The following is a 14,017-nucleotide window of genomic DNA, read 5'->3' on the forward strand; positions in this document are numbered from 1 at the left end:
ATGAGCGTTCGACAGAGGCGAATTTTTGAGTCCCAGTTGTAATATTGAGAGAGGAAAAGAAAAGGTCCCTCAGTTTGGCCAATTCGGTTTATTATTTCAGCAGTAAATGCAACTTGTTCTTGTATTACTGATCCCCAGTATCAAATTTCAGGCGACAGGAAGGTCCTCCTACTGTTGCGATAGTCGCGGGTTCGAATGCCTGAACAGGGCATGGATGTACTTTATGTTTCTTATTTGAATTGAAAATGTCCCTAGCCGATAGTGGAAAACCCGACAAGAAATAATCACCCCAGACACGCCAGTAACCAAGCTGGATAAGACCGGATGTCTGCTGGGATGGTCTCTAATTTGGTGACTGGCCAGTCGGTAGGCTTAATGCCGAGGACCGTGGTTCGGCGCCCACATTAAACTGTAGATCCAGCCCAGATAAACCCGTTAAAAAGGAGACTATAAAATATTTTTCAAAAAGTACCTAAATTCCTGTTCTAACTAGATCCCGTTAAGGCTTACAATAGCATCTCATAATGTAGTTAAAACAATCAACACCCACGTATTTGTTTTCAAGATGGAGATTGAATTGTGTAGACAAATAGGATTTCTTTGGGAGTATACCGGATAATCGCTGAGTTCGCTTCTCTTCCGGATTCCTATTTTAAGTACTATTACTTTTACATTGACATGTACTTTTGTTGTATTTTATTTGCTTTAGAATGCATTATATGTTTCGCGAATGAATGGAGATACGCGAAAACTATATTTTTAATTATTTTTAAGTGATGCATCAACGTTTTAATGCATATCGACATGCTATTATTATGATCATTTATCTTTCGACCCTTTTTGTGAAAATTAAAATAATTTTAAAACCAAACCAAACCAAAAAATCAACACATTGCCAACGTTACACGACGGATGTTTCAAGAAATAACCGGAAATAAATATGGAGAAGAAAATACGAAGACTGCCGCGAATAAAAACCCGGAAAAACACGAAACCGACGACCAGCAGTTTGTAATTTCAATCCAGTCCGAAATACATCCGACAATAAATATTTCCCGGAGGCATATTCTAATAATGCGAGTCGAACTGGAAGCTCTCCATCGAACACCGCAGGAATAAATAAAACTGCGCGCTCAATAAAGCGAAACAGATCTCGGCGAGAGGACCGAGAGAGCGGGTACACATCGCGCGGACTATTTATTGGACTCGGAATCGGTCGTGAAAAGAACGTCGTGGCGAGCGTCCCGACGCCCATTGTCATGCAAAAATGAGGGTGAACACCGCGTTTCGGGGGCGGCGGGGGAAGTCCGGGACAGAAGTGGGCCGTTAAGCGACCACAAAAGGATCTACGACCCATCGGGCAACAATGCCTTTCAATTTGCCACAATTCGGAAAAATACGATCGACTGATAAATGGTCAACGTTCGGATTGTGGTCCGAACAGGTACGGAAATGAAGCGTCGGTCGACTTAATTCAATTTCTCTTTTAGTTTCTCATAGAAGTATTTATACATATTTATAATATCGGGACTATAAATTAATTTTGAAGCATTTCCATGTGTATATTTGTAACCAACTTCACGTTGAAGATTTGAAATGTTACTTTCGATGAGTAGAAAACGTCTCAATTCGTACCGAGATATGGCACCAGCGAGAAGACTTACTTCTTTACCTTAACTGACGTTAATTTAAAAAAATGTTGAAGCTCGTCGAATGCTTGTGAATGCGAAGTTTAGGATAAGCATGCTCCATCGGTTTAACTACAAATAATTGGAAATTGCTGTGATTGTTACATTACATATTATTATTCTTATTCATGTATATTACCATATTAGATACACAGTGTAAAAAAGGGTATTTAAAAAGTAACGTTACATAAAGCACCCTGTGGATTTTATGTCTTATTCTTTACTAGCGACCCGCCCCGGCTTCGCACAAGTGCAATGCTGATACTAAATTAAATACATTACTGAAAAAATATGAACGTTGTATATAAAAACATAGCGGCCCGCTCCGACTTTGCACGGGCATAAAATATATATGCCTATGTCACTCAATGAAAACATGATTAAAATCGATCCAGTATTTTTGGTTCATTCATTACTGCCCTTGGCCTGCACGCATTAAATTTGGAGTAAAACAATTCCTCTTCCCCTATACTTACTATGCTATCTTTGGAATATCTAAATTCATACAATTTTTATTACATTACACATTTTTAAACGCAAATTTTAAATTTGTAATATCTCCAAAAATATTTGTTTAATTTACATGCTGTAAGAAACCATATTGATCTATATTAATTGCACACTGTATTTAAGGTACTTAATTCGATAAGGATTAATGCCGTATTGCTTAAAATAGCTTCGTAAATAAGCCATTTTCTCACGTAAAAAGTAAACAATAAAAATGGTTAATGTGGGTTATCCCTAAAAGATAAACATATACCATCGCGGACTTTTTTGTAGACCTTTTTATGGTGTACAATACTGTAGTACATTAATTTGATCTAACTCGTAGGGTTAGGCAGCGTTTTTGCTAATTGCTAAATAAGCCTAAAAAAATAGGTTAATTTACGACATCACGTTAGAAACCTCTAAAATTAGCAATGTTGCCTTAGTATATTATGCATGTATTATACATATAAACCTTCCTCTTGAATCACTCTATCTATTGAAAAAAACCGCATCAAAATCCGTTGCGTAGTTTTAAAGATTTAAGCGCACATAGGGATATAGGGACAGAAAAGGCGACTTTGTTTTATACTATGTAGTGATTTAATATAGCAGGTAGCAGGTAATAAGAAGATGCTATTATCGTCAACAACTAGGGTCGGGCAGTATTTGAATTATTTCTATTTAAAATACGTAATTCAGATATAAATACATACTTGGTATTTGTAATTAAATTACTTTTTTCATTATTTATTATAGCATTCAAGTAAATTAACACTAACAAGATATTTGTTTTTATCCTAATTTTCAAGGGTTTTTTAATAATCTTAGCATTGTTTATAATATGCACTGAGGATTATTTATAACTACGCAGAACTAGATCAAATGGATTTACTCTCTTTAATCCCCTGACTAAGACATTTTTATCTAGAAGCTGGAGGTACCTCAACATTAATGTGCTTATTGGCGCCTCTGCTCGACTATTTATACCTATTTCAGTCCCATCCTTTTTTTTTTCTTAATATTTTAAAGCTTCTTTTTACCAACGAGGGTTTATCTGGACTAGACCTACTGTCTAACGTGGGCTCCGAACCACGGTCCTCGGCATTAAGCCTACCAACCGGCGAGTTACCAACTTAGAAATCATTCCAGAAGACATCCGGCCATACCCAGCGTGTTTATTGGCGGGGCTGGGATAATTTTCCTTGTCGGATTTTATATTCTTACCCAGGACAATCACAAACATAAATTTACGACCATGCCCCAGCCAGATTCGAACAGTAGGTGGACCGTCCTGTTTACCACTGCGCCAACCAAGCCGCCCTCTCCCTCTATCAACACCGTACTGTTTTATAGTCGAGAAATGACAAAGACTCAAAGAGACAAAAAAAATTTCATGTTAGTTTACTATCCTAATTATTATGTAACTTTTATCTTTTCTTGTCTTTAAACAGCTATTTTTTGAAAATTTTAAAACGTTTTTTGAAAATTCCTGGTATAAGTTATGGTTATATTTAAACAACAAGCTGGCAAATACCTTTTAAGAAACGATGTTATAAGTGGAGCAGAAAACGGGTCTGTAAAAGAGTTCGCGGAGGATAATTCCGTAGAATGATTGATTAGATTTTGTCTGATTTGTTGATCTACGTGCGCGAGAACTTTCTTAATTTCGGTGATGCTTTAAGATAATGACATTTCAAATTATGTGCTCTTATTTTTGTTGATTTTTTGTGATAGCGACACTTTACTGCTAGTGCGTGAGAACTTTTCTCATTTTGATTAATTACAATTTACGATGCCGAGGAGAAGACGACGACCTGACTTAGGTCGATGCAGTCAATCAAGTGTGCGAAGAGCTACCTCACGTGCTAACCGCACTAATAACCAGAGTGAGACAGATCAAGAAAATAGTCGTATTGCTATGTCAGAAGTGCGTTCTTTAGGGAGTGACAATGAAGTAGATAGGCTTAGAATGCAACGAGTTCATGCACATCAAGCACAACAACAGCGAGCACGACGTAATGAAAAAGATACAGTTCTCCTGTGATCCTGGAACGAACTGCATTCCACTATGATGCGGCAATAGATTATAGTGCCGACAAATCGGTAAAAATTGGGGAAATGACAATAACTTGTAAATATTGCAAGGTGTTAAAATACAGTGGTGAATCTAGTGGATTATGTTGTGCTGGAGGCAAAGTAAAATTGCCACAATTGGTCCCACCACCAGGTCCTTTAAGCTCTTTAGTTTCTAGGATTGGAAATGATTCTAAGCACTTCTTGGCCAACATTCAGAAATATAACAGCTGTTTCCAAATGACATCATTTGGCGCTACACATATTATACAGAAGAATTTCATGCTCACTTTCCCACAGTTGACCCAAAATTGCATGCAGTAATTACCAAACACATGCTACATGAACCTTGCGGAGTTTTCAACTACAATTCACCATGTATGACGGCAAATGTTCCAAGCGATACCCAAGAGACATGATTGCTGAAACCATAACGGGAAATGATGGATACCCATTGCATCGTTGGCGATAGTTGCGGACAATGGGCGATCGGTAGTTGTGAATGTAAGAGTACAAAATGTAGATGTAGACAATCGTTGGATCGTGCCATACTCGCCAATATTATCCAAAGCTTTTAAGACTCACATCAATGTGGAATATTGTAACTCTGTGAAGTCGAAAAATTAATTACGGATTATTAGGTCTTGTTATTTATCGGTTGAGGCAGTACGAAGTCTGCCAGGCCAACTAGTAACTAATAAACATAAAAGAACTAATTAGAAGATAGATGTTATTAAGCAGGTATTTGAGAAGTAATTTAACCACGAATTTCCTTTGTCTGTGTCTTTGTGGAAGTAATGCATCTAGTGAAAATTTTATTCATTGATGAATGGATATGTGAAAAACACAGTTGAATGTTCATACTCAATCTGACAACCAAGACTAACATTAACAAATCATATAATCAGTGTCATTCCTACTTGTACAGTAAAAGACGCGATGTTTTGAAACTGATTATCTCAAGAATCAACAAAAACGATACAACCACTTAAAAGATAGATGTTATTAAGTAGGTATTTGAGAAGTAATTTAACCACGAATTTCCTTTGTCTGTGTCTTTGTGGAAGTAATGTATCTAGTGAAAATTTTGTTCATCGATGAATGGCATGTGAGAGTGTTCACACTTATTCTAACAACCAAGACTAGCACCAACAAATCATGTAATCAGTGTCATTCCTACTTGTACATATCTTACTATACAGACGCGATGTTTTGAAATTGACAAACTGAATAACCAACAAAAATAAAAAAACTGCTCGGAAGATAGATGTCATTAAGCAAATATTTAAGTAAGTAACCTCTTTTCGTTATTTCGCCTTTCCTTATCCTCTCTGTCGAGCAGATCCCCACCATTGCGCGTCACCCGCCATCGGACAACGTCCCAAAACAGGCGTACCAACAACACAAAGACAAACACAACTATCTCGGCAATTAATTAAGCTACATTGGCGTATTGAAGCGCCCTCTGTGCGGAGATACCGGCCGAATATCGGCGCAATCCTGATTGAATTAAGGCTGTCGGGATTGGGCGGCAGCGGAGCGGTCGGGCCGCGCGGGGGGCGTTAGGGTGTTCGGGGGGAGGACGACGGGTCTCCATGCGGGAGCCATCTTTGCCGTTACACGTCTATTGTTGCCGTTTGCGCGTGTGTGCGTGCATGCCTGTTTAGTTAACGTCGTCACTATAATTAGACCGGTTGATTTATTCGATTTCGGATGAATGATGCGAGCCCGGGTCATTTCTTGATTGATATCGATCCGTCCGGATGCAATTCCGTTAATGCGCCCTTCGAAAGTAATTTAATTATCGATGGATTATTTTATTATATTGTACTGGGTTATTATAATGAAGACAGATGTGTGTCTGATGCCAGAAACACAGGTGATGAAACGTACTGTACGAATCATACAGGAAACGTAGCAAAACCTTCATCATATTGAGGAAATTAAATTCGAAGCAGGCCTGAGCAGCAGCATCAAAGCAGTCACTTTATATAGCTCAGCATCAAATTCGAAAGATATAAGTTTTTTTTTAATTCTGCGAAATTGATTTATTGTAGGCGGTGACTATATAGCAAAACATACACACTGAGGATTGAAATTGATGACAACCAAAGGCAGATAATTGTTAAACGCTATTCAGACATATAGTTGTGAAACTATTTCAATTAACAGGTCACTTGAAAAGTCCCCGGCCTGACACATAGATGGCGCGACTAGAATTAAATCCATTTGTTTTTTAGCTAGCCCTAATCCTCAAAAGATGCGTATATAAATTTCACAGCTGTCGGATCATTAGTTTCTGAATTATAGCATTTTGAGTGAAGTAACTTTTGTTATTGTAGAAAAAATGGATAGAAAGGAATTTCGCGTGTTCCTAAAATATTGAATTTTGAAGGGAAAAATACAATTAAAGCAAAACTAGGCTTGATGCCGAGTTTCCGGACACTGCCTCGGGAAAATTAACCATCAAGGATTGATATGCTAAGATTAGACATGGTGAAATGAGCACCGAAGACGGTGAATGCAGTGGGCGCCCAAAAGAGGTTGTTACCGAAGAAAACATTTAAAAAATCCACAAAATGATTTTGAATGACCGTAAATTGAAATTGAATGGAATAGTAGACACTCTAAAGATATCAACTGAACTTGTACGTTATTCATGAATATTTGGGTATGAGAAAGCTCTGTGCAAAATGGGTGCCGCGCGAGCTCACTTTTGACCAGACACAACGACGAGTTGATGATTTTGACCAGTGTTTGAAGATGATTAAGCGTAATAAATCCGAGTTTTTGCATCCATATGTGACAATGGATGAAACATGGCTCCATTATTTCACTCCGAAGTCCAATCGACAGTCATCCGAGTGGACTGCACACGATGAACCAGCTCCAAAGCGTGGGAAAACGCAACAGTCATTGGACAAGGTTATGGCGTCTGTATATTGGGATGCGCATGGAATAATTTTCATTCACTACCTTGAAACAAGAAGGACCATCAACAGCGACTATTACATAGCATTATTGGACCGTTTGAGGGAAAATCGCCGAAAAACGGGCGCATTTGTAGAAACAGAAAGTGCTGCTTCACCAAGACAATGCACCGTGTCACAAGTCAGTGAAAACGATGGCAAAAATCGATGAATTGGGCTTCGAAGTGCTTCCTCAACCACCGTATTCTCCAGATCTCGCCCCCAGCGACTATTTCCGGTTCCCAGATCTCAAAAGAATGCTCACTGGGAAGAAATTTTTATCGAATGAAGATTTGATCACCGAAATTGAGGCCTATTTTGAAGCAAAGGATAAATCGTGCTATAAAAATGGTATCGAAAAGTTGGAGGGTCGCTATAATCAGTGTATCTTCCTTGAAGGGTATTAAGTTTAATAAAAAAAACCAATTTTGCCAAAAAAAATGTGTTTTTCTAAGCAGGCCGGGGACTTTTCAATTGACCTGTTAAATATAGGAATGTAAATAAAATAATATAAGCGTATCGAGGATATTTTTTCTATTTAATTTCCTTCATTATTCTAGGTATCTCGAGAACCAACTGATATCGTAATCAGAACACCCAAGCCTGAGCCTCAATTCCAAGCGTTACCCAATGAACAACCCCAACCACAACAACACCAGCAGCAGTATCAGCCTCAGCAGCAATATCGTCCGGCGCAACAACAGCAGTATCAAGCTCAACAAACATATCAACCCCAACAACCCACACACAGACAACCCCAATTAATTAAGGTATGAATAAGTACTAAGCGGTTATTCTAGTCCAGAAATTTGAAAACATCGTTTATTTTTATCTTCGTATTTTCAAAACTTGACCCTTTAAGAATATGTCCCTTAAGAGGGTTTATTGAAATTGAATATATTTTCAGAGATATAGCTGTTTTAGTGAAAGGGCATTTAAAAACTAAACTTTAAACCCGTTTTTCTGGAAACTACTTTTTTTCAAAATGGTTGATAAAATATCTTAAGTTCTACTGAACCTATTTTCTCTCTGAATACGAATACAATCTATTCTGAACTGACCTGACTTCTGTAGTGAACTGACTAATTTGAAGTGAGCCTTCTGTATACATTCTTATATGGTTCAAATAAAATTTTTATAAAAAAATTAATATACCATTAAACATTCATAGCGATTTTCATTAATTTCAAATAATTTAAACAGAAGTGACAGCATATACTGTTAAAATGGCAAAAACACAAATTTTCATGACTATAAATATGGCAAATCCAAATGTAAATATCAAGATATATGGATTTTGAGCTGAAATAAACTAATATCCATCTAAAACTGCTTTAAAATTTATAGTTTTAAAATAATTCTTAATATTATAATTTATATATATATATATATATATATATATATATATATATATATATATATATATATATATATATATATATATATATATATATAGTGTATTCACAGTTATTTTGTACATACGTCATCTAAAGTTGTGACGTCAAAATGTTGCAATGTTGCCACATCAACTCTGAATTTTAGTTCAGTTGAGCTTTGATATACAACAAACTTTTAATCTTAATAAAATAGTTGAACAAAAATGTTATCAGATATAATTTATTTTAACATTACAGTACATCTGAAAACTATGTTAATTATACAGCCACAATAGTTAATATGTTAGAGTCATAAATTCTTATTGCTTTCAAGGATTTTGTACACGTCTGACAACCGAACGACTTTGACAGTACGTGTTTGAACTAATCAGACAGTATTGTGTCTCCTTTTAACTGGAATAAAATGAGAAGGAAAATATTGTCTGATTCTCAAAAGAATTTACAAATTACGGCAGGCAATACATTAAATACTTTGATGACGTATGTACAAAAAACTTTGAATATACTATAGAAATAATCAGTATATAAAATATCAATATCAATTCATTCATAAAAATATTAAATCATTTAACCTAATTAACCCAATAATAAACAGAAATGGCACTAAAAACTGCCAGGAAGGTAAAAAATCGCAAATGTTCATGACCATAATATGAAAAAAAAGTAAGTATCAAAATGTATGTATTTCGGTCTGAAATAAACTGATATCCATCTAAAATTGATTTAAAGTTATAATTTTATTCAAGATTCATTATATGTTAATGGAAAAATAAGTTTTATAAAAAATCAATATCGGTAATTAAAAAGTAAAATATATGGTAGGACAGAGCTCCAAATCTAATAACATATTGCAAATTTGGTTCCAAATGTTAAAAAAACATTGCTTCGTTCAATTTTGGTTTTAAAATTAGAGATGTTATCATACAACCAATAATTAAACGTATTATAATTTTAACATGATTACTGTTAATGGCCTAAGCTTGAAAAATAAATCATTTTCAATTGTTAATTAGCTTTTTAAATACATTAAATGTAATTCCAGGAAGGGGTCCAATGATCCATGTTAGTGACCCCTAATTTTTACTATGGTGTATGATTGCATTATTTTGTTATATGATTTTAATTCAATAATTATGTATTTCTATATTAATATGTTTCTACAAAGCACTGCCCATAAAGCAACAAACACGAGAGAAAAAGAGAAGTTGAGCTGTTTTGACAGAAGCTTCAGAGAAAGATGCGCTGCTTTAGAACAAAAAAACTAAACCTAGTAGGAAGATAAAAAAAGTTCAAGTCTGACGACGAGAATCGGTCTGTTAAGACAATTAATAAAAGTTCAACAAGAAAAATAAAAAGACTGTAAACAAAACTCAGCTTCCTTCAGGCAGTGAAGAGCATGATTATTTCTATCTAGTATGCGCGGTGTTCTATTCAGACAATCCCCAAGAGAATAGTACAATCCGCTAGTTACAGAGCACGGCCTCATATTAAATTCACATCTAGTGTGAATGATGTTCATCTTTACATGAACTGTCATTAGTGACTAAATTAATTAAGGTTCTATTTTGAATTAGGGGTTTATTTAAGATTTTGTTTTTTGTGAGCCCCACAGTTTCTGTCATGTCTTTGTTCATATATTTCGTATTTTTTAATGTGGTAAAAGTTTGTATAACCTATTAGCTCAAATGACCCCATTCGGTGTTGCTGTCTAATGTGCCACCTTCCTTTTTTCATTATAAAATAAATTTAGTATAGTAAACTACGGATTTGCCAAAGTTTTCAAATCCTAATATGCGACCAAATAAATAAACAAATGATCTATCAATAAATCCTCTCTAATTTTTTCTTTCAATCGATTATACACTGATTTGAATAAAATCCTGATCAAGTTACCCCGCTCTGCACCATTGAAGTAGCAATGACAACCGTAAAAAGTAGCGTTGGGAACTATCGACTGAAAATAATCGAAACAGTCGATAGTCAAAAAACTATCTACTGAAAATAGTAATTACTATGTTCAGTTCAAATGCACGGTTCGACTGTTTTTATCAATTTGTGATGTTAGACGAAGATGTACGAACCCTTTCCTGTATAAATTGCGAGAGAGGAAAGGACGGAGATAATTGCTTGAACCTAATTGCTTGAAACTTAATTTTATATGTGCTTATATTTTCCAATGGTAGAATAAGCGAGACAGAGATGTCATATTCCTTCACGTTTTAACTTTAAAAAAGAAAAGGAAAAAAATAATTACTGAATACTGTTAACATGCAATTAATAATTTCATTTTAAACGCAGTAGAATTAATTTCATATTTGAGTGTTCTGTGGATCCGTAAAAAGGAATGGAATATTTCTATGGAATAGAATAATACAAAAAAAAACAAAAAACTAAAAATGTGCAAAAACCATACCACGTCATAGAAAAAAAACTAATTCATGACATAATTAAAAATCATCGCACAATAAATACTAGAGCTTTTTTAAATAATAATAAATAATAAGTTTTAATATTTTTTAACAAAAATCGAGAGAGTAATAAAAATATTACTTATTATTGCTTTAAAAACAAGTATTTTACTATTTATCATTCACAATTTTAATCTTTTTTTTTATTACATTAATTATTAAAATCGTAAAACTTGAAGAATCTTGAAAGAGATCGTATCAAAATGCTATAATATTAATATACAATATATTGTTATTTACAAGTAAACTACCAAAAAAAATCATAAAACTACATATATTACATACAAATCTATGTAAGCATAAATTGGGTACAGTTTTGTCAAAGTCGCGGGTAGAACGAAAGAGCTAGAACGTTAAAAATCAGTCGAATGAAACTAGTAGAATAAAAAATAGTATATAAAAGTATACGACTGAAACAGTCGATAGTAAATAGTAACAAAATCAATCGGACCGAAAATAGGGACTGAAAACAGTCACTGGTAAAAGGTAGCGAAATCAGTCAAACCAAAAATAGCAACTGAATCAGTAGATAGTAAAAAGTAGTCAATTACTAAACAGTCGACAGTCGATTTCAGTCGACAGTTCCCAACACTAGTAAAAATATATTTTAAGGTGTGTGGTAAAGTACTATAATGATGCAATAAATGTTTTTACATCGAGGAAAATCATGAGAAGTCATACAACTCTGAAGAAGTATTTTCCTGTTAATATTTTGGAAACTTTAACTTTCAGATTGCTCCAGCACGGCCCCAACAGCACAATACCAATAGCAATGCTGCTTATAGATACCAATAAAGATTCTAGGACTTTTACAAAGTATTAAGAATGTAATTCTATCTTAAATTATAGGTTTATGTTAATGTTGTAATTTTTATACTATTTTCTATAAAACGTTTTTAATTTATTCATTCTGTGTTTACTAATTCCCCTGATAATGATTTAATTTTGGTTAATTATAACAACGGCATTAGGAAATACAAGTAAAATTATTTATAGAACTCTTAAATAAACATAAAATACTCAAAATATATGTATTTTGAGCGAAACTTGAGCTGTGATTTTTAGCACTGAATAGTTTCATTAATTTGAACAGAAATGAAAGCAAAAATTGTGAAAATGGTAAAAAATCGCAATTTTTCATGACTATAAATATGGGAAAACTAAATGTATATATCAAAACATATGTATTTTGAGCTAAAATAAACAAATATCCATCTACAATTCCCTTAACATTCATAATTTCAAAGATTCATTATATGTTAAAAAATAAAGATTTTATTAAAAAAATCAATATACTATTATATATTCATTCATAGCAATATTCATTAATTTGAAATAATTTAAACGGAAATGACAGCAAAAACTGTCAAAATGGCAAAAATCGTATATTTTCATGACTATAAATATGAGTAAACCAAACGTAAATATCAAAATATATGTATTCTGAGCTGAAATATACTCATATCCTAAAATTGGTTCAAAATTCATAATTTTAAAAATGCATTATATGTTAAAAAATAAAGGTTTTATAAAGAATCAATATTAATATTTAAAAATAACCAACATATAATATATTAATATCAATTCATTCATAGCAATGTTTATTAATTTGACATAATTGTAAAAACTGCCAAAATGGTAAAAAACGCAGATTTTCGTCACTATAAATATGAGAAAACCAACCAAATGTAAATAATAAAGTATGTATGTATGTATATATGTATATGTATATATATATATATATATATATGAGTGTGTGTATATTGAGCTGAAATAAAATAATATCCATCTAAATAATTTTAAATATTCATTATATGTTAAAAAATAAAGGGGCTTTTAAATAGTCAATATCAATATATAAAAAACACCAATAACAATTAATTCATGGCAACTTTCATTAATTTGACATAACTTAAATAGAAATAACAGCAGAAACTGCCAAAATGGTAAAAATATCTCAAATTTTCATGAGTATGAAAGAACCACATGTATGTTGAGCTGAAATAAAATAATATTCGTCTAAATAATATTCATTAGTATTCATTATATGTTAAAAAATAAAGGGGCTTCTAAAAAGTCAACATCAATATATACAAAATATTAATATATAAAAGTAATCAATATACAAAAATCATCAGTAACAATTCATTCATACCAATTTTCACTAATTAGTCATAATATAAATAGAAATGACTGCAAAAACTGTGAAAATGTTAAAAAAATCCCAAATTTTCCTTACCATATATCATACATGCGAAAAAAGCACAATTTTATAGTCTCTCATATAAAAATAAAACTGTCAAAGTAAATATATTTTGGGCTGGCAGAAACATATATACACAAACATATAATATATATATGCAAAAATTCCTTTGAAATTTATGCTTTTTAAAATATGTGATAAAAACGAAAATTCACAAATTTTTTTAAAATATAAGTTATTTTTCTTAAAAACCAAAGATTCTATAAAAACAAGTATACTGCATTTAACATAAAATTCCTTAAAACCCCTGGAATGTTTATTAACTTTAAATAATTCAAACTGAAATTAGAGTAAAACCTATTCAAATGGCGAAAAATCTCAAATTTTCTTGACATGATGATACATATGGAAAAGTGTAATAACTTAGATAAGAATAGAAATGTCAAGATATATGTATTTTGGGTAAATGAAACAAAAATCCATGCAAAACAGATTTAAAATTCATACTATTTAAGATATAAAACATAAACAAAAATTCGCTAATTTTTTGAGAATTCTAGAAAAACAAAAGAGTATTGGTATACTGCTATTCAATTCAACATAAAATTCCTTAAGTTGCAGTAAAATATATGATAATATCAAAAAACAGTTACTTTCAGTACCAAATATGTGAAAAAACTTATAATATCTTAGATAAAGAACAGAAACCTGGAAATATATGCGTTTTGAG

The 14,017-nt window shown here is 32.9% G+C and overlaps 2 protein-coding genes across 2 annotated transcripts in view; one reads left to right on the top strand and one right to left on the bottom strand.

Annotated features, from left to right (window-relative positions):
• The window catches only part of Cpr66D (Cuticular protein 66D), a 39,329-nt gene extending 27,341 nt beyond the window's left edge, over positions 1-11,988 (top strand). Inside the window, exons 7-8 of the mRNA XM_076415643.1 lie at positions 7,780-7,989; positions 11,817-11,988. Coding sequence (XP_076271758.1) covers positions 7,780-7,989; positions 11,817-11,879 — 273 coding nt within the window. The 3' untranslated portion in view covers positions 11,880-11,988. The remainder of the gene's footprint in view (positions 1-7,779; positions 7,990-11,816) is intronic.
• LOC143203476 (uncharacterized) overlaps positions 1-14,017 on the bottom strand; it is a 175,847-nt gene that overhangs the window by 157,373 nt on the left and 4,457 nt on the right. The gene's annotated exons all lie outside the window — the stretch shown is intronic.

The sequence above is a fragment of the Rhynchophorus ferrugineus genome, unplaced genomic scaffold (genome assembly GCF_030347505.1).
Source record: "Rhynchophorus ferrugineus isolate W39M unplaced genomic scaffold, kcgeb_rfMv2 rfM10, whole genome shotgun sequence".
Lineage (NCBI taxonomy): Eukaryota > Metazoa > Arthropoda > Insecta > Coleoptera > Curculionidae > Rhynchophorus > Rhynchophorus ferrugineus.